The 24,378-nt window shown below is 46.2% G+C and overlaps 2 protein-coding genes across 2 annotated transcripts in view; both read right to left on the reverse strand.

Annotated features, from left to right (window-relative positions):
• The window catches only part of slc25a44a (solute carrier family 25 member 44a), a 352,818-nt gene that overhangs the window by 216,238 nt on the left and 112,202 nt on the right, over window positions 1-24,378 (reverse strand). The window lies entirely within an intron of this gene.
• skic8 (SKI8 subunit of superkiller complex) lies at window positions 6,713-23,729 on the reverse strand. Its single transcript, XM_078200140.1, has 11 exons — window positions 23,516-23,729; window positions 23,256-23,312; window positions 23,142-23,169; window positions 20,812-20,917; window positions 16,483-16,655; window positions 14,267-14,415; window positions 10,951-11,044; window positions 9,205-9,298; window positions 9,024-9,116; window positions 7,220-7,298; window positions 6,713-7,111 (listed from the first exon to the last, which is right to left on the reverse strand). Exons 2-11 carry the CDS (start codon window positions 23,265-23,267, stop codon window positions 7,022-7,024), a joined length of 918 nt encoding a protein of 305 aa, XP_078056266.1. The 5' UTR covers window positions 23,268-23,312; window positions 23,516-23,729; the 3' UTR covers window positions 6,713-7,021.

The following is a 24,378-nucleotide window of genomic DNA, read 5'->3' on the forward strand; positions in this document are numbered from 1 at the left end:
TTTAGGCAACTGTTTGCAGTGTTTGGACCCAATGCTCCTGAAGACCCTGCTGAAGTGTTGGACAAGTAGAGAAATGCAAAGCCAAAAGAGAAAATGCTGGAAAGTCTCAGCAGGTCTGGCAGCATCGGTAAGGAGAGAAAAGTGCTGACGTTTCGAGTCCAGATGGCCCTTTGTCAAAGCTTTGACAAAGGGCCATCTGGACCGAAACATCAGCTCTTTTCTCCTTACAGATGCTGCCAGACCTGCTGAGACTTTCCAGCATTCTCTCTTCTGGTTTCAGATTCCAGCATCCGCAGTAATTTGCTTTACTCCAGAGAAATGCAAAGGATCAGTTTATTCATAACCTTACACATGGTCCAGCTGACAAAGATATTTTAGAAAATTGATAGTTGTTGATGGAAATGTTTTTAGATAACTTCGGTTTCCGCAGGTATGTTTTAAAATCCTTTCCATTGTCATACTGACACGAAGAAAGCTTGTGCTGCATCAGATTTTTAATACAATATTCCCCTCAAAGAAAATAGCATTTTGAGACAGCCACACATCATCCTAGTTTCATTTCTTGTAGAAGAGAGATGGCCCTTGTAAAATAATGCTACTACAATCTCGATCAACACTTGTGTACTGTAACAATTGTTTGTCCATGATGATAAATGTTATGGGAAACAGGTGGAAGATTAACTGACCACTCAGTCAGGATCAAGTAAACAAAGAGAAATTACTGTGGATGCTGGAATCTGAAACACACAAAGGGAAATCTCAGCAGGTCTGATAGCATCTATGGAGAGAGAATAGAGCCAATGTTTTAAGGCTGGATGACCGAATCGATGACTCGATTTGAGTCTGATGCTCTGACGAAGGGTCATCCAGACTCAAAACATTGGCTCTATTCTCTCTCCACAGATGCTGTCAGACCTGCTGAGATTTTCCAGCATTTTCTATTTTTGTTTCAGGATCAAGTAGAGTCTGATTACTGTGAAAAGCAGCATTGTGTGTATTCCTCAACAATAACTTGCATTTATATAGCGCTCTTATTGTAAAACATCCCAAGGTATTTCACACAACCATAATGAGACAAAGGAAGTGATAGATTATAAGAAGCGTCTACAAGAGGTGAAAAGTTGTGGGTTCAAGTCCCACTCCAGGATTTGAGCACAAAGATCCAGGCTTACACTCCAGTACAATGCTGAGGGGGTGCTGTTCTGTTGCAAGATGCCTTCTTTCACGCATGATGTTAAAATGAGGCTCTGCTCTCTCGCAGAGTGTTCTCCCAGTGTCCTGACCAATATTTAGCCCTCAATCAACATTGTGAAAAGATGTGTGGGTTAGGTTAATTGGCTATGCTAAATTGACCCTAGTTTTGGGGGGATTGGCAGGGTAAATATGTGGGGTTATGGGGGTAGGGTTGGATTGCTGTCGGTGTAGGCTCGATAGGCCAATTGGCGGGCTTATTGGCAGCCTCCTAGGGATTCTTTGATTTGGTCATTCCTACGTTGGTAGGTCATTAAGCACACAGTCTTGGGGTGAACAGATAACATTAAACATTACAGCGCAGTACAGGCCCTTTGGCCCTCGATGAACAGGACTTGGTATGGATATGGGTAGCATAAGTTTTAAATGCTGTCAAGCTTCTGGAGGGTGCAAAATGGGTGGCCAGTCGAGAGCATTGAAGTAGATGCGTAGACTGGAAAAAGTGTACAAAATGTGGATAATTAATGAGAATACCAGAATATAGCTGATGGAAGGTGAGAATGTTTGCAGTTATAGACTGGTTTCTGTATAACAGTGTAGAAAGAACTGTCATCCAGCTGAATATTTGACACAAGTATTGTTCATAATGCTGTTAAGTGATTGAAAATATATTACAAACTAAATTGTAAAAGCATAAAACTTGTTGGCAAAATCAGGAACACTAATATGCTCTTGTAATCAAGGTTTTGAAATGGCAGGACTAAACATACCTTGCAAATTAGACTGTCCACTGTCATCTTCAGTCAGCCGACATTCTATGGTGTCATTAAGCTAGAGCATGAATCAGTTTTATATATTAATACACTGCTTTATATAAAAGGTAAAGATGAGACGGGAAGGATATAGCTAGCTACCTGATTCCTGTGTCTGGCTAATGAAAGATGTTTTTTGACTCAACAAACTGCATTTACCTAGCACCTTTTAATGTAGAAAAATCTTATTGGGTGATTCATAGAGGTGTAATTAGACAGAAAATAGCTGCTGAAGGTAGATACTCAAGAGTCAAGGAAAGCTTAGTCAAAGAGGTGGGGTTTAAAGGAGCCTTTTAAGGTATGTGAGAGATGAATTATTCTAGAGTGTGAAGCTTCCAATAGTTAGACCATAAGATATAGGAGCAGAATTAGGCCATTCAGCCCATTGAGTCTGCTCCACCATTCAATCATGGCTGATATGATTTTCATCCCCATTCTGCCTTCTCCCTATAACCCTTGATCCCCTTAATGATCAAGAACCTATCCATCTCTTAAAGACACTCAATGACCTGGCCTCCACAGCCCTCTGGCTGAAGAAATTCCTCCTCATCTTGGTTTTAAAGGAGTGTCCCTTCACTCTGAGGTTGTGCCCTCGAGTTCCAGTCTCGCCCACTAATGGAAACATCCTCTCCATGTCCACTCTATCTGGGCCTCTCAGTATTCTGTAAGTTTCAATCAGATTCGCCCCTCATCCTTTTAAACTTGAGTATAGACCCAGACTCCTCAAATGACAAACCCTTCATTTCTGGGATCATTCTCGTGGACCCCCTCCCAAGGCCAGCACATCCTTCCTTAGGTACGGGGCCCAAAACTGCTCACAATACTCCAAATGGGATCCGACCAGAGTCTTATACGGCCTCAGCAGTACATCCCTGCTCCTGTATTCTAGCCCTCTAGAAATGAATGCCAACATTGAATTTGTCTTCCTAACTGGCTTGCCCAAAGAGACCAAAAGTAGTTTGGGGGAAAGTTTTATAGGTCAGGAAGAGATTACAAGATGAGGAATAGTGTGATTTAAGGAATTTGTACAAGAGAACAAGATTTTAAATGGGAAATTCTGGGAAAACCTTCATAGAACCATAGAAAATTACAGCTCAGAAACAGGCCTTTTGGCCCTTCTTGTCTGTGCCGAACCATTTTTTGCCTAGTCCCACTGACCTGCACTTGGACCATATCCCTCCACACCCCTCTCAGCCATGAACCCGTCCAAGTTTTTCTTAAATGTTATCTTTATCCGGCAGCTCATTCCACACTCCCACCACTCTCTGCCTGAAGAAGCCCCCCCCCTAATATTCCCTTTAAACTTTTCTCCTTTCACCCTTAACCCATGCCCTCTGGTTTTTTTCTCCCCTAGCCTCAGTGGAAAAAGCCTGCTTGCATTCACTCTATCTATACCCATCAAAATCTTGTACACCTCTATCAAATTTCCCCTCATTCTTCTACGCTCCAGGGAATAAAGTCCCAACCTATTCAATCTCTCTCTGTAACTCATCTTCTCAAGTCCCGGCAACATCCTTGTGAACCTTCTCTGCACTCTTTCAACCTTATTTACATCCTTCCTGTAACTAGGTGACCAAAACTGTACACAATACTCTAAATTCGGCCTCACCAATGCCTTATATAACCTCACCATAACACTCCAACTTTTATACTCGATACTCCGATTTATAAAGGCAAATGTACCAAAGGCACTCTTTACAACCCTATCCACCTGTGACATCACTTTTAGGGAATTCTGTACCTGTATTCCCAGATCCCTCTGTTCAACTGCACTCTTCAGACTCCTACCATTTACCCTGTACGTTCTTCTTTGGTTTGTCCTTCCAAAGTGCAATATCTCACACTTGTCTGCGTTAAATTCCATTTGCCATTTTTCAGCCCATTTTTCTAGCTGGGTCCAAATCCCTCTGCAAGCTTTGAAAACCTCCCTCACTGTCCACTACACCTCCAATCTTTGTATCATCAGCAAATTTGCTGATCCAATTTACCACATCATCATCCAGATCATTGATATAGATGACAAACAACAATGGACCCAACACCGATCCCTGCGGCACACCACTAGTCACCGGCCTCCACTCAGAGAAGCAATCCTCCACAACCACTCTCTGGCTTCTTCCATTGAGCCAGTGTCTAATCCAATTTACTACCTCCCCATGTATACCTAGCGACTGAACCTTCCTAACTAACCTCCCATGAGGGACCATGTATAGGTGTAGGTCAGGAAGGACCATGTTCAGGTGTAGGTCAGGAAGGAATAGTGGCTGGTACAAGATACTGGCATCGGTGTTTTGGATGAACAAGGTCAGAGGGTGGACGATGAGACACCACCAGAATTGTCAAGCCTAAAGGCATAAATGAGTGTGAGAAGCACGGAGGCAGGACAGGTGCTGATACCTGTCTTTGATCGTGATGCTAAGGACAATCATAGAATCCCTACTGAACAGGAGACCATTGAGCCTGTACTGACAATTCTAGTAAGAAGTCTCACAACACCAGGTTAAAGTCCAACAGGTTTATTTGGTAGCAAATACCATAAGCTTTCGGAGCGCTGCTCCTTCGTCAGATGGAGTGGATATCTGTTCTCAAACAAGGCACAGACACAGAAATCAAATTACAGAATACTGATTAGAATGCAAATCTCTACAGCCAGCCAGGTCTTAAATGTACAGACAATGTGGGTGGAGGGAGCATGAAGCACAGGTTAAAGAGATGTGTATTGTCTCCAGACAGAACAGTTGGTGAAATTCTGCAAGCCCAGGAGGCAAGCTGTGGGGGTTACTGATAATGTGACATAAATCCAACATCCCGGTTTAGGCCGTCCTCATGTGTGCGGAACTTGGCCATCAGTTTCTGCTCAGCGACTCTGCGCTGTCGTGTGTCGTGATGGCCGCCTTGGAGAACGCTTACCTGAAGATCTGTTCTCTTCCTGTGGGGGAGCACTTCAGCAGTCACGGGCATTCAGCCTTGGATCTTCAGGTAAGCGTTCTCCAAGGCGGCCTTCACGACACACGACAGCGCAGAGTCGCTGAGCAGAAACTGACAGCCAAGTTCCGCACGCATGAGGACGGCCTAGACCGGGATGTTGGATTTATGTCACATTATCAGTAACCCCCACAGCTTGCCTCCTGGGCTTGCAGAATTTCACCAGCTGTACTGTCTGGAGACAATACACATCTCTTTAACCTGTGCTTCATGCTTCCTCCACTCACATTGTCTGTACATTTAAGACCTGGCTGGCTGTAGAGATTTGCATTCTAATCAGTATTCTGTAATTTGATTTCTGTGTCTGTGCCTTGTTTGAGAACAGATATCCACTCCATCTGACGAAGGAGCAGCGCTCCGAAAGCTTATGGTATTTGCTACCAAATAAACCTGTTGGACTTTAACCTGGTGTTGTGAGACTTCTTACTGTGCTTACCCCAGTCCAACGCCGGCATCTCCACATCCTGACAATTCTACCCAGGTCCTATCCAGGTAACCCCACTTATTTATCCTGCAAGTTTTCTTTTTACACACAGGGTGGTGGGTGCAGGAACTCACTGCCAAGGGAGGTAGTGGAAGCAGATACAGTAACTTTTAAGGGGCGTCTGGAAAAATACATGAATGGGATGACAAAGGGATATGGTCCCTGGAAGGGTAGGGGGTTTTAGTTAAGTTGGGCAGCATGATCGGTGCAGGCTTGGGAGGGCCAAAGGGCCTATTCCTGTGCTGTAATTTTCTTTGTTCTTTGTCCTCCGACACTAAGGGACAATTTAGCATAGCCAATCCACCTAACCTGCACATCTTTGGACTGTGGGAGGAAACCACGCAGACACGGGGAGAGCGTGCAAACTTCACACAGTGACCCAAGCCAGGAATCAAACCAAGGTCCTTGGTGCTGTGAGGCAGCAGTGCCACTGTGCCGTTAGCAGGCAGTGTGTGCATTGGAGCAGTTGATTGGAGTCAACGTGAATTTGTGAAAGATATTAGATTTGACTAACTTAGTTGATTTTTTTGATGCGACTAACATTTTAGAAAAGGGAGCATCTATATGGGGGATGTTTACTCAGAGATTGACTGCCAGAGAGTGTTGAATAAAGCTTCACATAAGAGATTAAGGAATATTGAAGTGCATGGAATTGAAGGTAACTATATGACGTGTTGCTAATTGACTAGACAGCAGGTTTTCTCTGATCAGTGAGACGTGACAAGTGGTAACCAGGACAGGGGACTTTAGCTTTTCAATATAAATGGCTTTAATGAAGGAAGAAAGTTGTATTAGAAGACACCACAAAGTGTATGGATGGGAGGAGTGTGGGGGGGACTAACATTACAGACTATCGTGATTGCCTTACGACTGGTTTCAAATGGAAGTGCCGACAAAATGTTTTCTGTAAGTAATCTAAGCTTCAGCCCAAGAACACAGAGCTAACTGGCATTCTACTCAAGAACAGCTTCTTCCCTTTTGCCATAAGACTTTTGAATGGACCTATCTTAAGTTGATCTTTCTCTACACACTAGCTATGACTGTAACACTACATTCTGCACCCTCTCCTTTCCTTCTCTATGAACGGTATGCTTTGTATAGCGTGCAAGAAATAATACTTTTCACTATCACAATACATGTGACAATAAAATCAAATCATTGACAAATTCATTGTAACAGTGTGGAGCAGCTCATAAGCTAATGTTCAGTCTCATTCGCATTAAATTAGGCCACAACCATGTTTATAAAACCAGGTTTATTTTTAGCAACTTCAAAAATAGAACCAAAAATACACCTTACACGAGGAGTAAAACATCAACTCAAAATACAATAAAAGTTTCTTAAATGGGGGAAGCCTCATTCGCCAAATTAAAATGAAACCTGGAATTGTTTATCTGGACTCCCCAATAGCTCCTTTGGCTTCACAATGCACTGCAGATTACAGCGACGTAACAAGCAGATTACTGGCTTTCCCAGGGAGGCACCTGTCCATACTTGCGAGTGGAGAACCTTGGAAGCAGGTTTACATTGGAAATAGTGGAAGAGGACTTCAGGTGGGACAGTCGTAAATATGGATCTCACGATCGTCTGCAACAGAGACGATCTTGGATCCGTTCCCATTGTACCTCGCACCCCAGACCTGTTTGGAAATGCAGAATGCTTTTTTAGAACATAAGACAGCAAGGGAACAAAGCTACGACTCAATGTGGCTGGAACTGTTCACTGACAGATCATAATAATAGTTTACCTGATCCAAATGATCGAAGAATGTGTGCACACAACTTCTTGAGCCAGCATCCCAAACCTTTACACTTTTGTCAGAAGAGCTAGAGCAGAACAGAAGCAGCTGGTTACAAACAACACTTTAACTCAAAACAAGTGGCATCATCTACGAGGGCGATGGGAACAGGGGAGTCAGACCGATTGCACAGTTATTTTAAAGAGCCAGCATGTGGGGAGGCGGTCGTATAGTGGCATTGTCTCTGGACTAGTAATCTAGAGACCCAGGATAATGCTCTGGGGATCTGGGTTCAAATCCCGCCACGGCAGATGGTGAAATATGAATAAAAGTCTAATGATGACCGTGAAATCATGGTCGTAAAAAAAATCTAGTTCACTGTCCTTTAGGGAAGGAAATCTGCTGTCCTTACCCGGTCTGGCCTACATGTGACTCCAGAGCCACAGCAATGTGGTTGACTCCTAAATGTCCTCAGGGATAGGCAATAAACACTGGCCCAGCCAACGATGCCCATATCTCAGAACGAATAAATACAAAGATACTGTGGTTTGAATGGCCTCCTCAGTTGTAAGATTCTATAAGTCAGCACCCTGAGTAGAAAGTGAACAGAAGATTTTCACACATATACCTTTCAACTGAAATTAGTTTGATCGGAACGCAGCGTAAAATCGTCTGCAGAACTGTTAAAAATATAGCACAGGCTAGGCATCGTGTGTGTGCACATACAAACACTTCCACACATTCCAGATCTTGGTCACATTAGAGCGAGGAAGCTCTGACTTTAGGTCAAGTTCACCCTCTCTCAAGGCCAAAGTCTCACCTTGACCCTGAACCCCTCCCCCACACGCAGAATTTTGCAAATTGAAATATGCTAGCAACCAGAGGAGGCCATTCGGCCCCTCAAGCCTGCTCGACCATTCACGTACAGATCAGGTTACGTGCAGACCTAACATTTGTATATATTACCAGCAGAACTCAAGTAGCATTGCTGAGTGAGTTGAATCATAGAATCCCTGCAGTGCAGAAGCAGGCCATTTAGCCCATTGAGTCTGCACCGACTCTCCAATAAAACATCCCACCCAGACCCTAACCCTGTAACCCCAGGTATTTACCCCAATCCTCCTAACCTACACATCATGGGATACTAAGGGACAATTTAGCATGGCCAATCAACTTATCCCACACATCTTTGGACTGTGGGAGGAAACCAGAGCACCCGGAGGAAATCCACGCAGACACTTGGAGAAAGTGCAAACTCCACACAGACAGACAGTGACCAGAGGTCGGAATCGAACCTGGGTCCCTGGCGCTGTGAGGCATGATGTGGAGATGCCGGCGTTGGACTGGGGTGAACACAGTAAGAGTTTTAACAACACCAGGTTAAAGTCCAACAGGTTTATTTGGTAGCAAATACCATAAGCTTTCGGAGCGCTGCTCCTTCGTCAGATGGAGTGGAAATCAGCAGCGCTAACCACTGTGCCACCCTTCTTAAAACAAGGTTTACAGACTACAAACTTTACTGCTGTAATGTAGCTGATTTGATGGCATTACTGTACTCTAGGTCAACCGAATAGCATTTTAAATTAGTTTTAGAATTCACTTAGACCATGAAATTGCACAATTGATTAATAGTGTAGCCTGAAATTCTCCCGATCCATTCATTTCAAACCAATGTCCCCACCGGAATGGCAGAGGGGGGATTTCTCTTTTAAGTTGTTGTGTGCTGGTGTCCCACCGCAATTCCAGGTCTCGGGAATTTCAACACGCAGTTCGAAACGGAGAGAATTTAATTCCGCAATCAATCCGTCATTACCTTGATACAAAATGCGTGTCATCCGGGCAGAAAGCCACACTCAGTACCCAGGATCCGTGCCCGCTGAGGGTACCCGCGAGGCTGGCGTGCTGGCTATTGGAAGAAGCAGATGAATTATATTAACCGCAGTGGACCAGGGCTGCTGAAGCCAAATGAAACAATTGTAAACGACAGCTCTTACACATCATAAATCTTGATGTAGCCGTCGTCAGAGGCTGTGATTAGAAGCTGCGAGTCTGGAGAGAAAGTCAGAGATCGGATTGGCTTGGCGTGACCTGAAAGTCAAAGAATTGAACAATTTAAAAATAAAGATTTTCATAGAATCCCTGCTGTGCAGAAAGAGGCCATTCAGCCCGCGAGTCTGCACCGACTCTCCCCCCTATCACATAACCCCACGCATTTGCCATGGTCAATCCATCTAACCCGCACATCTGTGGACACTATGGGACAATTTAGCATGGCCAATCCATCTAACCCGCACATCTTTGGACACTAAGGGGCAATTTAGCATGGCCAATCCACCTAACCTGCACATCTTTAGACTGTGGGAGGAAACTGGAGCACCCGGAGGAAACCCACACAGACACGGGGAGAACGGGTAAACTCCACACAGATAGATAGTCACCCAAGGCTGGAATTGAACCCAGGTCCCTGGTGCTGTGAGGCAGCAGTGCTAACCACTGTGCCACCATTTCCAGTCTGGGTGCCCTGTAATGTGGTTGGGTGGGTTGGGCAGCTGATGACTACTCCAGTTCCTCAGCGCCAATGTGCAGGTGGGAACACCACAATCCAGTGCAGCATCGCTCCACGGTGCTGGAGGTGGCCTTCCTGCCAGACATCACTACATTCCACAGCAAAACTGACCTCTGTGCTGAGCAGTGTTTTGCTTTTATCACTGACCGCAAACTCCGAGCCGTAATCTCGTCACAAACCTCACCATCGTCAATGCAAAACTGACTGCTGGACAGAGCAGAGTCTCAGACCAATGAAGACCATCCCTCTCTGGAGAGTGACTGTACTGGGGTATCACAAACGGGAGTCACACTCGCCCACTCACTCAACTCCACATAGAAACCCCAGGGCAGAAAGAGACCATTTGGCCCATCGAGTCTGCTCCGACAACAATCCCGCCCCAGGTCCTATCCCTACAAATTTACCCCGCTAATCCCTCTAACCTACACATCCCCGGCACACAATTTAACATGGCCAATCAACCTAACCCGCACATATTTGGAGTGTGGGAGGAAACCAGAGCACCCGGAGGAAACCCACGCAGACACAGGGAGAATGTGCAGACTCCACACAGACAGTGACCCGAGCCAGGAATCGAACCCAAGTCCCTGGCGCTGTGAGGCAGCAGCGCTAACTACTGTGCCACCCATTATAGTGCAATAACTTGTTTTGTGTCTTGGGATGTGACCAGCATTTATTGCTGATCCCTAACTGCCCCTTGAGAAGGTGGTGGTGTGCTGCCTTCTTGTACCGCTGCAGTCTGAGATGTAGGTGTACCCACAGTGCTGTTAGGGAGGGAGTTCCAGGATTTTTACCCAGCGACAGTGAAAGAACAGCCCGATATATTTCCAGATCAGGGTTGTGAGTGGCTTGGAGGGAAACCTGCAGGTGGCGCTGTATCCATGCATCTGCTGCCCTTGTCCTTCCAGTTGGTCGAGTTGCAGGTTTGGAAGGTGCTGTTAAACTTGGTGGGTTGTTGCAGTGCATCTTGTGGATGGTACATACTGCTACCACTAATGGAGGGACTGAATGTTTAAAGGCATTGGATGGGGTGTCGATCAAGCTTTGCCCTGGGTAATGTCAAGCTTCCTGGATGGGGAAGGTAGTCCATCATGTTCTAAAATGCTGTTCTAGTACAATGATGACACACTGTGACAGTGAACTGGTTTCCATGATTGCCTCTGCATTATTTTACCTTCCAGCGTATGCAGCAGTTTTCCTGTGGCAATATCGAAAATGTTGATGATACCATCTATAGCACCGCTGGCGAGGTATTTCCCATCAGGACTCTGCAGTGAACACAAGTGAAGTGAATCAACATATTTTGTTGGGGGGGGGGGAAATGGTAGAAACTACTGACTCGTAAATCTGTTTTCACGTTCTGTACAGAGCAACATACACTAGGCACAAAACAAAGCTGTTAAAAATCACATTAGGATTCACTGAAGCTAGTTAATGCCATCAGATATCAAACTTCAATACGGCGCACAATATACAATATCTCAGAACAGTTGCAGCACCCCCAGAGGCCATTCGTGCAATTCTGCTCAATTAAATAATTGTATTTGACAATCCCCAAACCCCCGCCCTGCCCTCCCGTACTCCGTCACTCACACTGTATGCTTTTTTAAATTTGTTCATGGGAGGTGGTTGTTGCTAATTACCCATGTCTACTTGCTGTTGGGGGTCATTCAGGTTTGGCCACGGTAAGGAAGGCAGGCAAGATTTACTACGACTGTTACTCTATAAGCTCATTTACCAACCGTGAAATGAAGCAGCTTGATGCTTCCAACTGGTTTCATTCAATTAAAGTGTTCATCAGCCTGTCTCCCAGGACACGGGAGAAGCTCACACGGTGAGAGATTAAAGCATGCAACAACCGGCATTTAATAGCACCTATTGGCAAAATATCCCACTGTGCTTCTCAGCAGTGTCAAACAAAATGTATTAAGACAGGTGAAAAGTAGTAGATTTTAAGGAGCTTAATAAATGAGGAGCGAGTCAGAGGACCGTCAGCACAGTTCAGCAGTTAAGGTAGAGGCAGCTGAAGATACACCGGTTAATGGGCAGCTCTGAAAATCACAGATTCACAAAAGGCCAAAATAATAGGAGGAGCAGAGACACTTCAGAGGGTTGCGATGGTGCTGGAGGTTACCAAGGCAGAAGGCATGTGTGCATGCGCGTGTATAGTCAGCATGGTTTTGTGAGAGGGAGGTCATGCCTCACTAACCTGGTGGTGTTTTTTGAAGAAGTGACCAAAATGGTTGACAAAGGAAGGGCCGTGGATGTTGTCTATATGGACTTTAGTAAAGCGTTTGACAAAGTCCCTCATGGTAGGCTGGTGAAAAAGGTTGGATCTCATGGGATAAAGGGGGAGGTGGCTAGATGGGTGGAGAACTGGCTTGGTCATAGAAGACAGAGGGTGGTAGTGGAAGGGTCTTTTTCCGGCTGGAGGCCTGTGACTAGTGGTGTACCGCAGGGCTCTGTATTGGGACCTCTGCTGTTTGTGATTTATATAAATGATCTGGAAGAAGGAGTAACTGGGGTGATCAGTAAGTTTGCGGACGACACAAAACTGGCAGGACTTGCAGATAGTGAGGAACAGTGTCAGAGGCTACAGAAGGATATAGATAGGCTGGAAATTTGGGCAAGGAAATGGCAGATGGAGTTCAATCCAGATAAATGCGAAGTGATGCATTTTGGTGGGAATAATGTAGGGAGGAGCTACACGATAAATGGAAGAACCATAAAGGGTGTAGAGACGAAGAGGGACCTGGGTGTGCAAGTCCACAGATCTTTGAAGGTGACGTCACAGGTGGAGAAGGTGGTGAAAAAGGCATATGGCATGCTTGCCTTTATAGGACGGGGCATAGAGTATAAAAGTTGGGGTCTGATGTTGCAGATGTATAGAACGTTGGTTCGGCCGCATTTGGAGTACTGCGTCCAGTTCTGGTCGCCACACTACCAGAAGGACGTGGAGGCTTTGGAGAGAGTACAGAAGAGGTTTACCAGGATGTTGCCTGGTATGGAGGGGCTTGGTTATGAGGAGAGATTGGGGAAACTGGGGTTGTTCTCCTTGGAAAGACGGAGGATGAGGGGAGACTTAATAGAGGTGTATAAAATTATGAAAGGCATGGATAGGGTGAACGGTGGGAAGCTTTTCCCCGGGTCGGTGGTGACGTTCACGAGGGGTCATAGGTTCAAGGTGAAGGGGGGGAGGTTTAACACAGATATCAGAAGGACATATTTTACACAGAGGGTCGTGGGGACCTGGAATGTGTTGCCGGGCAAGGTGGTGGAGGCGGACACACTGGGAACGTTTAAGACTTATCTAGACAGCTATATGAATGGAGTGGGAATGGAGGGATACAAAAGAGTGGTCTAGTTTGGACCAGGGAGCGGCGCAGGCTAATTGTTCTTTGTTTCTCGTTTCAAGGCTTCATTCTATGATCATCTTGCTGGTGCCAGTACCGAGCGAGACTGCGGATAGTTGGGAACCTGTCTCGGGGGCAGGGAATTCAGATGGTGTTCGTAAAGCAGAAGTGGAAATGAATAGGGTTGGGAAGCATTTTCTGATCAGGGCCGGTGTGATCTCCTGGACTCGTTTCGATCGCCTCAGGGGGTCGGAGAGGAATTTCCCAGATTTTTTTCCCCCATATTGGCCCTGGGGTTTTCACTCTGGGTTTTCGCCTCTCCCTGGGGATCACATGGTCTGGAATGGGGGGGTGGGGGTGAGTTAATAGGTTGTGATGAACAAAGCATCGTAGCTGTGAGGGACAGCTCGGTGGATAGGATATTAGGATGTAGATAGGCTGGAAAATTGGGCGGGGATCCCGGATTCAGGATTCAATCCTGGACCGGGGAGCGGCGCGGGCTTGGGGGGCCGAAGGGCCTGTTCCTGTGCTGTATTGTTCTTTGTATAGGAGGGGGAGGTTGGGGAAGGGAGGTCCACTTCCCATGTAGTTTGTTTTGTTTATTTATTATTTTGTAAGTGTCGTAAGTCAGCTTACATTTACACTGCAATGAAGTTACTGTGAAAATCCCGACACTCTGGCGCCTGTTCGGGGACACCGAGGGAGAATTTAGCACGGCCAATGCACTTAACCAGCACGTCTTTTGGACTGTGGGAGGAAACCGGAGCATCCGGAGGAAACCCACGCAAACACGGGGAGAATGTGCAGACTCCACACAGACAGTGACCCAAGCCAGGAATCGAACCAGAGCCACTGGCGCTGTGAGGCAGCAGTGCTAACCACTGTACCGCCCCACCATATTTTAAATATTGATGCCCCCTGACCATGCCACCACGAGACCAGATGTCGGGAGCTAAACCCCTGATTGTTGGGGTCGTCTACTCCATTCGCACGAGAAACTAATGAAGCTGAATCAAAGAGAACGTCCAGTAGATCGAAATCTAACACAAACACATTCTTTACCAGAGCGAGGTTCAGTCCTCCCTCGGTACAGCACAAGTAAAACGGAATTAAAGTGACTCCTCTAGTTTGTCTTACATAAGCAATACTCAGGATGAATTTTCCTCTCGTGTCCAAGGAAGATTCTTTCTTTCCACTTTCAACGCCAAAGATATTGACTTTCCCCAAGTGACTCCCTGTTGCTAAAAACTTGCCATCTGGAGAGAAGGCCACAGACCAGGCATCAACTGAAAGAGAAGAGGAGACTTCATTAAAACTACAGAGTTAGGTCAGTTAACACACAGCATTAAAAAAATTAAAGAGTAATTATAGCATAGGAACAGGCCCCTTGGCCCACCAAGCCTGTGTCGATTCCTAATCCTTAAACCCACTACCTATCATCCATAAGCGATCTCCATCCCTCTGTTTGCCTCCCGTTCGTATGTCTATCCAGATATTCCTGGTATGTTGCTAAGGTACCTGCTTCCACCACCTCCACTGGCAGTGCATCCCAGGCACTCACCACCCTCTGTGTGAAAAACTTTCCCCGCACGTCTCCCCTAAACTTACCCCCTCTCCCCTTGAACCTGTGCCCTCTTGTAGTCAACCCTTCCATCCTGGAAAAAACCTCTGACTACCTCTCCTGTCTATGCCTCTCATTGTAGACTTCTAGCAGGTCACCCCTCACCCTCCATCTTTCCAGTGAAAACAGACCGAATTTATCCAACCTCTCCTCATAGCTAAAACCCTCCAGACCAAACAACATCCTCGTAAACCCTTCTTTGCACCCTCTCCAAAGCATCCATGTCCTTCTGGTAGTGTGACGACCAGAACTACGTGCAATATTCCAAGAAAAACAATCTCACTGCAAAGAAAGGTCGAAAATTTACATGTTGGTCTGGTGGTTCCCGTGACCTAACTGCAGAGTTTGAACAAGCTTTGAAGAAGGGACGAGGAGATACACAGCAAGGCAGGAGGGGGCAATAGGACAGCAGTAAACGCAAACTGAGGGAAAAAGCACCCAAAACAAAAGACAGAAAGCAAATCAAAGACAAACCTGGGGGAAAAAATGGCAGTCACAGATCTGACCCCTCCCTCCCACATTTGAACTCTAGTGATACAATGAACCAATCTCCCCCCTCGGGTCTCACAACCAACTCACTATCAAGGCCAGGTTGTACACTTGTACGAAGGTGAAGATTGCATGGCAAACCATGAATTATTTCCCATTTTACAACTAAAAACTACCATGGTTCCCAAATTTAAACAAGGGATTTATTTTGCAGATTACCGCAGAGAATGGTTAGGTGGATTGGCCCTGGTACATTGCCCCTCCGTGTCCCTAGATAGAATCCTTACAGTGCAGAAATAAACTATTTTGCCCAGTGAGCCTGCACTGACAACAATCCCATCCAGGCCCTTTCCCCGTAACCCCATGTATTTGCCCTGTTAATCCCCCTGACACTAAGGGGCAATTTAGCATGGTCAATTCACCTAACCTGCTCATCTTTGGAGGAAACCAGGACACCCAAAGGAAACCCACGCAGACAAGGGAAAATGTGCAAACTCCATACAGACAGTGACCCGAGGTTGGAATTGAACCCAGGTCCCTGGCGCTGTGGGGCAGCAGTGCTAACCACTATGCCACTATGCAGGTTAGGTGGATTAGCCATGGTACAGGGATAGGGCAAGAATGGGCCAGGGGTAATACCCTCTTTCGGAGAGTTGGTCCAGTCGATGGACTGAATGGCATCCTCCTGCATTGTAGGGATTCTATGGTTCTAATACTGACCTAATTTCCAATTGCTCTCAGAATATGTAGGTTCGCGTGACTATTGTTCAACATTAGCATTTAGCATGGCCAAAGCACCTAACCAGCACATCTTTGGACTGTGGGAGGAAACCAGAGCACCCGGAGGAAACCGAAGCAGACACGGGGAGAATGTGCAAACTCCACATAGTGACCCAAGCCGGGAATCGAACCTGGGTCCCTGGCGCTGTGAGGCAGCAGTGCTAACCACCGTGCCATACTTGTGACATTAACAAATAAACTTAAAATTTTGAGATGGGGGCCACACACACGAAACGACTACAGAAGGGTGGGGTCAGGTACAGACATACAAGATAAATCGACTTCCATTGTAACTCAATTCCAGGACTGACTGTCAACCATATTCACCCAAAGCCACTTGATTGGTGCATATTTTTGCTGAATTCAATCATTAGAATTTAACCCATACATCATTAATTATACAAGTTGTAGTCACCAAATGTAAGCGGCAGTGATTTATTGAAGGGAGTTGCAAATGTATTACCTGGGCCAGCATCCAAAGACTTAATCTGTTTGCCTGACTCCAAATCCCAAAGGCGGATATGTGCATCCAGGGAGCTGGAGGCTGCGGTGGTGCCAGTGTGATTGATGTCAACCGACACAACTCCGAGTTGGTGTCCCTCTAGAGTCCACTGGAGCTCGAGTTTCTCATCCGCCCTGTAGCAAAAAGAGGTGCATGAAACTCAGGCAAAAACCAATCAATATTAGGTCTCCTGTTCATAGCTTATAACTAGTCAAAGCATACAGTAGGCCAATAGCATTGCACAATTGGCTACTGAAGGTTGAAAGTTAATCAGGTTTATTTATTATTACAAGTAGGCTTACATTAACACTGCAATGAAGTTACTGTGAAAATCCCCTAGTTGCCACACTCTGGCTAGTAATATATACAAATGTATAACCTGAAAAGTAAATCAGGAATGGAATTAGGAGTGAAATTCCACACACAAAGGGCTGGTGGAAGCTTGGAACACTCTTCTGCAAATGACAATGGACACTGGATCAATTTTTAATTCTGAATCTAAAGATTGATGGGTTTTTATTAAACGACAGTGTTCAGGGACTGAAGGCGAAGCCGGATAATTGGAGTTCGATCAGGAATCAGCCACTGAACAGGCTCAAGGGGCTAATGCTCTCCTCCCATTTCTTCCAGCGGGGGTTACCAGCTGCTTGCATATCTCTGGAGGTCTACCGGAAAATGCGTTTTTCTCAGTCAGTCTGATGGCGGCACAGTGGCAAGCCAGGGACCCGGGTTCGATTCACGGCTTGGGTCACCGTCTGTGAGGAGTCTGCACATTCTCCCCGTGTCTGCGTGGGTTTCCTCCGGGTGCTCCGATTTCCTCCCACAGTCCAAAAGACCCGCTGGTTAGGGTGCATTGGCCATGCTAAATTCTCCCTCAGTGTTACCCAAACAGGCGCCCAGTGGCGACTAGGGGATTTTCACAGCAGCTTTATTGCAGTGTTACTTGTGACTAATAAATAAAGCCACAAGCCTTAACTGTGACTAATAAATAAATTTTAACTTTAACTAATAGTTTGTTCTAGAAGAATAGCCTCGGCATTTCACGTAACAATGTCTTACTTAGCAGATTACTCAAAGGTCACAAATCAAGTATTCAGAGCTTCAGAGCATCCAGACGTCAAACGTTCAGTCACAGAATTTTGCAAATTGAAATATGCTAGTAACGGGAGGAGGCCATTCGGCCTTGCAAGCCTGCTCAACCATTCAAATACTTTTCAGGTTATACATTTGTATATGTTACCAGCAGAGCTCAAGTAGCATTCCTGAGTGAGTTGAATCATAGAATCCCGACAGTGCAGAAGCAGGCCATTCAGCCCACCGAGTCTGCACCGGCTCTCCAACAGAGCATCCCACCCAGCCCCTAACCCTGCAACCCCAGGTATTTACCTCGCCAATACTCCTAACCTGCACATCCTGAGAGACTATGGGGCAATTTAGCACCTAATCTACATATCTTGGGACACTAAGGGGAAATTTAGCATGACCAATCCACCTAACCTGCACATCTTTGGACTGTGGGAGGAAATCGGAGCACCCGGAGGAAACCCACGGAGCGAATGTGCAAACTCCACACAGACAGTGACGCAAGGCTGGAATTGAACCCGGGTCCTTGATGCTGTGAGGCAGCCATGCTAACCACTGTGCCGCCCACAGGAACTTTGCTTTACTGTCGGTGACTCAGGTGACCTCAACATGGTTAAAACAGTTGTAGTAAATACGTTTGAATTGACGGAGGTCAAATAGAAGATCCTTAGCCTGCCACAGTACATATAAACTGGATACGATAGGATTTTCAGGGTATATTAGAGGGCTGAACAGGGACGAGGGTGGGAGGGCTGCCCTAGGCCACACCAACCATTTATATAATCATGGAGAGGTTGGGGCAGACAGGTAGGTGGGGGTGAGGGTGGGGTGCAGAGGGGGGCTGCAGGGTGGAATCTACCCACGGGAGGCCATAAAATTCCCCCCATGGTCTTATCTGAAGAATGCTTGTTGACATCATACTTCCTTAACACTTGGACATGTCGCAAGTGGCGATTTTTAAGAAAAAAAAGACAGAAACTAGTATAGCCTGTTTGAGAAGTGGTTTATAATATTTTATAGTCACTGTCTCTGCGGAGTCTGCACGTTCTCCCATTATCTGTGTGGGTTTCCTCCGGGTGCTCCGGTTTCCCCCCACAGTCTGAAAGACGTGCTGGTTGGGTGCATTGGCCGTGCTAAATTCTCCCTCAGTGTACCCGAACAGGCACCGGAGTAACTTAATTGCAGTGTTAATGTCAGCCTACTTGTGACACTAATAAGTCAACTTAAACCTAATTTCAAATGCTCATCTATGTACCTGTTCTGAGGTTCCCTGCCTCAGGTTGATACCGGAGATGAGGGGTGTAGCTTATGAGGAGAGATTAAACAGATTGGGTCTGTACTCATTGGAGTTTAGAAGGATGAGGGGTGATCTTATAGAGACATATAAGATAATGAAGGGGCTGGATAGGGTAGAGGTGGAGAGATTCTTTCCACTTAGAAGGGAAACCAGAACTAGAGGGCACAGCCTCAAAATAAGGGGGGGCCGGTTCAGAACAGAGTTGAGGGGGAAACTTCTTCTCTCAGAGGGTAGTGAATCTCTGGAATTCTCTGCCCATTGAAGTGGTGGAGGCTTCCTCGTTGAATATGTTTAAATCACGGGTAGATAGTTTTCTGATCGATAAGGGAATTAGGGGATATGGGGAGCAGGCGGGTAAGTGGAACTGATTCGCTTCAGATCAGCCATGATCTTGTTGAATGGCGGGGCAGGCTCGAAGGGCCAGATGGCCTACTCCTGCTCCTATTTCTTATGTTCTTACTATCCTCCCAGGCAGTGCACTAATAAATAAACTTAAACTTGATTGAGGATACAATAACTAATCGCACTGTTACATATTTTTGGATCTTATCAAATCTCAGTGTTCACTTTTTTGGAAGAATCCTAACCGCGGGTGCTTGAGAATATTCATCCTTGCCTTAAATTCTAGGTATGCTTTCAGCAAAATAGCCGAGAAATGAAAAAATAATAATTTGTTAATTTACTTTCAACAGTTGAGACTTATCTAAACCTTCCAAGATAATAAAGCATCACCCAAGGCCTTGTTTTAAGCGCCAAGCAAATTTATTAAACAAGAAATTAAACACAGTGGCTTCTAATTACAGCAGAAAGTCTATTATCCAAGTCCCCTATCGGACAATACAAAGTATTACAAACTAAGAATTCAGCTGTTATTGCGAATTTATAAAGTTATTCTGTCTCTCTTCCAATGTCTTATGCCTGTGACAGATTAAAGGTATTCTAAAGGTATGTAGTGGAAATCATAGAATTTATAGAATGTAGGAGGCCATTCGGCCCATCGAGTCTGCACCGACCACAATCCCACCCAGGCCCCATTCCCATAACTCCATGCATTTACCCTAGCTAGTTCCCCTGACACTAAGGGACAATTTAGCTTGGCTAATCCACCTAACCTGCACAACTTTGGAGTGTGGGAGGAAACTGGAGCACCGGTTATGTTAAATTGATTCTTCTCCCTTGTAAGAATTGCAAACCTATCACCTCAGAACAGAAACTGCAAGAGTTATTGGGATACCTGGAATATCTGAGAATTCAAAAACAAAAATGAGTCATCCATCGGTCATGCAAAGTCAACCAGTCGCACAGCAATGCTCTAATCGGAGTTATTTCACCCTCTGATCAGCAGCGAGAAATGTTTGTAACACCGCGTTGACAAAGGTTTGGTAGAAGATTCTGAGCTGCAGCAATTTTTCCTCAGGTCTAAGCTAAAGGGACAAGGCTACTTTTGTCACACTCATGCTGCCGGTGTTCTGTTTAAAATAAACCATTCAGCTGGTTACTCAACGAATGCTGAAGTTCACGGCACGGTGGTACAGTGGTTAGCACAGCTGCCTCACAGCGCCAAGGACCCGGGTTAGATTCCTGGCTTGGGTCACTGTCTGTGTGGAGTCTGCACGTTCTCCCCGTGTTTGTGTGGGTTTCCTCCGGTTTCCTCCCACACTCCAAAGATTTGCAGTTTAGATGGATTGGCCTTGCTAAATTGTCCCTTAGTGTCCCAGGATGTGTACACTGGGGGGATTAATGAGGTAAATACCTGAGGTTACGGGGATAGGGTCTGGGTAAGATGTTCTCTCAGACAGAATCGGTGTGGACTCAATGGCCTGATCTGCACTGTAGGGATTCAATGATTCACATTTACAAAAACCAAAGCAAAGTTCTATATTCCAGGAGTTGAAAGATTCTACACCCACCATTTCCAGACTTTAACAAGGTCATCCAGTGATCCGGTCACTATGGTCTCCGAGCTGTCCCGGTCACTCTTTCCCCAGGCCACAGACCAGATGGAATCTTCATGAGCTTCCAAGAAATAAGAGGGATAATTAGTGTCACAAATAGGCTTACTGCAATGAAGTTACTGTGAAAAATCCCTAGTCGCCACACTCTGGCGCCTGTTCTCTTTCAAAGGACTTCATTGGCTGTAGAGCACTCCCAAAGATCAGAAATTGCTCTCGTATACATCTGATCAATGCACACATTGTTTTAACGCATAAATCCGTAAGGCATGCTCGCACAGACATGTGGAGTACAAACCCGAACACAAACTTGCTCGACAAAACGTTTGTTCAAGTCTAAAGTGAAAAGAATTCTCCTTGATCAATATTCACAGTGACGATACACTGACAAATATCTGACCACTGGTCTCTTAAATCATTCACTTTTTAAAAAATGCTCCAAGATAATCTCAAGTACTGCTCTTAATACTCTCCTTTCTTGCTCATCTATTTGAATTTGTAAATTTATCTATGCTAATGTATTGACTTTGCACTCTCTCTCCATGTCACCCTCCGGATGCTAGGTTTCCTCCCAGTCCAAAGATATGCAGGTTAGGTGGATTGGCTATGCTAAATTTAAATTGTTGCTTAGTGGGATAAATGGGCATTAAGACAATTTTCTTTCCTATCGCTGCATCATGACTTGCATATCTCTCTCTCATTTGCACTCTCGAGGAGAGTCAAGCTAAAATAAAAGCAAAACACGACAGATGCTGGAGATCTGAAATAAAAACAAAATGCTGGAAAAACTCAGCAGGTCTGACAACATGAGAGGAGAGAGCTTTGAAGGGGAGTCATTCTGGAATTGAAACATTAAACTTTCAAGCAAATGCTTATAACCTCCCCTTCCCATACAGACAAAAACAATCCATACGCACTGATGTATTTGAATTGTCAGAAATGCTGCGATCAAGATCATTTGAGTGATGGGCAAATTCATAGAATCCTGGTACAGAATGTCGGTGCAGAAAGAGGCCATTCGGCCCATCGAGTCTGCATGGACAACAATCCCACCCTGGCCCTATCCCCGTAACCCCACATATTTACCCTGCTATCTCCCCTGACACGAAGGGGCAATTTAGCATGGCCAATCAACCTAACCCGCACATGTTTGGACTGTGGGAGGAAACCGGAGCACCTGGAGGAAACCCATGCAGACACAGGGAGAATGTGCAAACTCCACACAGACAGTCACACAAGGCCGGAATTGAACCTGGGTTCCTGGCGCTGTGTGGCAGCAGTGCCAACCACTGTACCACTGTTTCATAGTTTTTTTCCTCCTGGTATCACTGAAGTAATTCGCATGTAAAGAAAGGGCAAGTAAAGTGAGGAGAGTGCTGATTGCTCACAACATTGACTGTCTGAGCCGTGTGGTCTCTATCCACTCAAGTGTAAAGATTTATTTTGTTTACTTGATGTTGATGACGGTTCTATGAATATATGAATGATTATAAGCATTTTCTATAAGTTATGAAATATTCAGCACGTATGAAATAAATTAAATCTCATTCAAGGGTCATAGTGCTAGCCACTGCACTGCCCAAATTGTATGGAAATAAAAAGGTGCAGTACAAATGCAAGTTTTAGTGTATGCTTAGTTGATGAATTTGACTTTCAGCATTTGCCGAAGTGATTAGAATTATAGAATCTCTGCAGTGCAAAAGGAGGCCATTTGGCCCATCGAGTCTGCACCGACAACAATCCCACCCAGCCCAATCCTTGTAACCCGACATATTTACATCGCTAATCCCCCTGACACTAAGGGACAATTTATCATGGCCAATCAACCTAACCCACACATCTTGGAACTACAGGAGGAAATCCACACATACACAGAGAGAACGTGCAAACTACACACCGACAGTCACCCAAGGCCGGAACCAAATCCTGAGTCCCTGACGCCATAGGGCAGCAGTGCTAACCACTGTGCCACCCACAGTGTTCCAAATACCTTGTATCCGTGAATACTGAGCAACGAGCTCTGAATTTTTAAGCCACGTTCCTATTATTTTCACTACTCCGTATTCCCAGAGTGCTATCTGTACCTGTAGACACCAAAATTATTTACCAATTTGTGGATTTACATGCTAAACCTGTGCATTCATTGTGATCTGCCCCTAATCTATCCATCGTACAAACCAACACCCTAACTCCAGTGTGCACCTCAAAGCTGAAGTGTTCAGATCTATTTTCTTTGAAAGTCCAGGGATTTAAACTTTCCATTCACATGAAGATGAAGAGTTACTCACCATGTTCTTGTTTGAATAGGATGCTGTACTGGAAACAGAAAGGTATAAGGTCAGTGTATAAGCCAGTGGAAGACAAGACACTTTGCTTCATTCACAGAGATGACCTTTCTTTACCTGTGTGCTCATCCTTCTGGCGTCTCACCCCCTGCCTCGTGGACCGGTGACTTTACTCTGCAAAGACAAAAGGATTTAGGATTTGGGATTGAAACAGCCCCCAGGCCCCGAGGCAAAAGCTGCAGACACCTCTCCCTCCCAGCGCACAGCAGGATCCCACAGAGTCTGCGCTATTCCCGGGGCTCGGGCTTTCTCCTCTGCTTCGCCCCAGCCCCAGCCCCGGGAGCCAGGCCTCGGCCCCTGGAGCGGGAGAAACTAACCTACTGCAGCCTGTGACATCGATCTGAAGGGAGCAGCTCCGACTTTAGCCCAGGCTCCGCTCACGCTCAGTGGGCCTCCGCCGCCATGACAACACGCAGGAAGTGACACAAGAAGGGTTTCCGGTCTTAGACCGCGCGTGCTTTGACACTCTCTGTTTGACGGCGGTGGGCTGGCAATGCTCATACGCGTCCTGCCTGACGGCGCCGGTGGGCCGGCAACGCTCGTGCGCACTCTGCATGACGACGGTGGGCCGGCAATGCACACGCGCACTCACTGTCTGACGGGCAGGCAATGCTCATGCGCGCGCACGCGCTCTCTCTCTCTCTGACGGCGACGAGCCGGCAATTCGCATGCGCACGATGCCTGGCGGTGGGCCGGCAATGCTCATGCGCACTCCGGGTGAATTGCATTTGGCATGAGTCGTGTCAATGGTCCAGAATCTTCTGGAAGTTGGTGCCCCCGTTCCCGCATTGCTCAGGGTGCTCCCAGCAATGGCCCCGCATCTGGAACCATCCGCTTTAAATTACAGATTTCCAGAATAGTTACCCTGAAAAAATTAGAAAGATGAAAACCACTTTAAACTCCTGAGTTAATACCACGCCCCCCCCTTCCCACTGAACTCCCAACCACCCCCTCCCAACCCCCTGTCCCCAAACCCCCCTCCCTGACCACCCCCTCCCAATCCCCAACCACTGCCAACCCCCTCTCCCCAAACCCCCCTCCCTGACTACCCCCACTGCTCCCAATCCCACTGAACTCTCTACCATCCCCTCCCAATCCCCAACCCCTGCCAACCCCCCACCCTGACTACTCCCACCGCTCCCAATCCTCTCTCCCCAAACCCCCCTCCCTGACTACCCCC

The sequence above is a fragment of the Mustelus asterias genome, chromosome 29 (assembly GCF_964213995.1).
Source record: "Mustelus asterias chromosome 29, sMusAst1.hap1.1, whole genome shotgun sequence".
Taxonomy (NCBI): domain Eukaryota; kingdom Metazoa; phylum Chordata; class Chondrichthyes; order Carcharhiniformes; family Triakidae; genus Mustelus; species Mustelus asterias.

Coding starts and splice junctions, on each gene's coding strand:
- skic8 (XM_078200140.1), bottom strand. Junction 11,045..14,266: donor TCATCCTGAGTATTGCTTAT/GTAAGACAAACT, acceptor TGTTCACTGCAG/AGTCCTGATGGGAAATACCT. Junction 9,299..10,950: donor ACTGCTGCATACGCTGGAAG/GTAAAATAATGC, acceptor TTTGACTTTCAG/GTCACGCCAAGCCAATCCGA.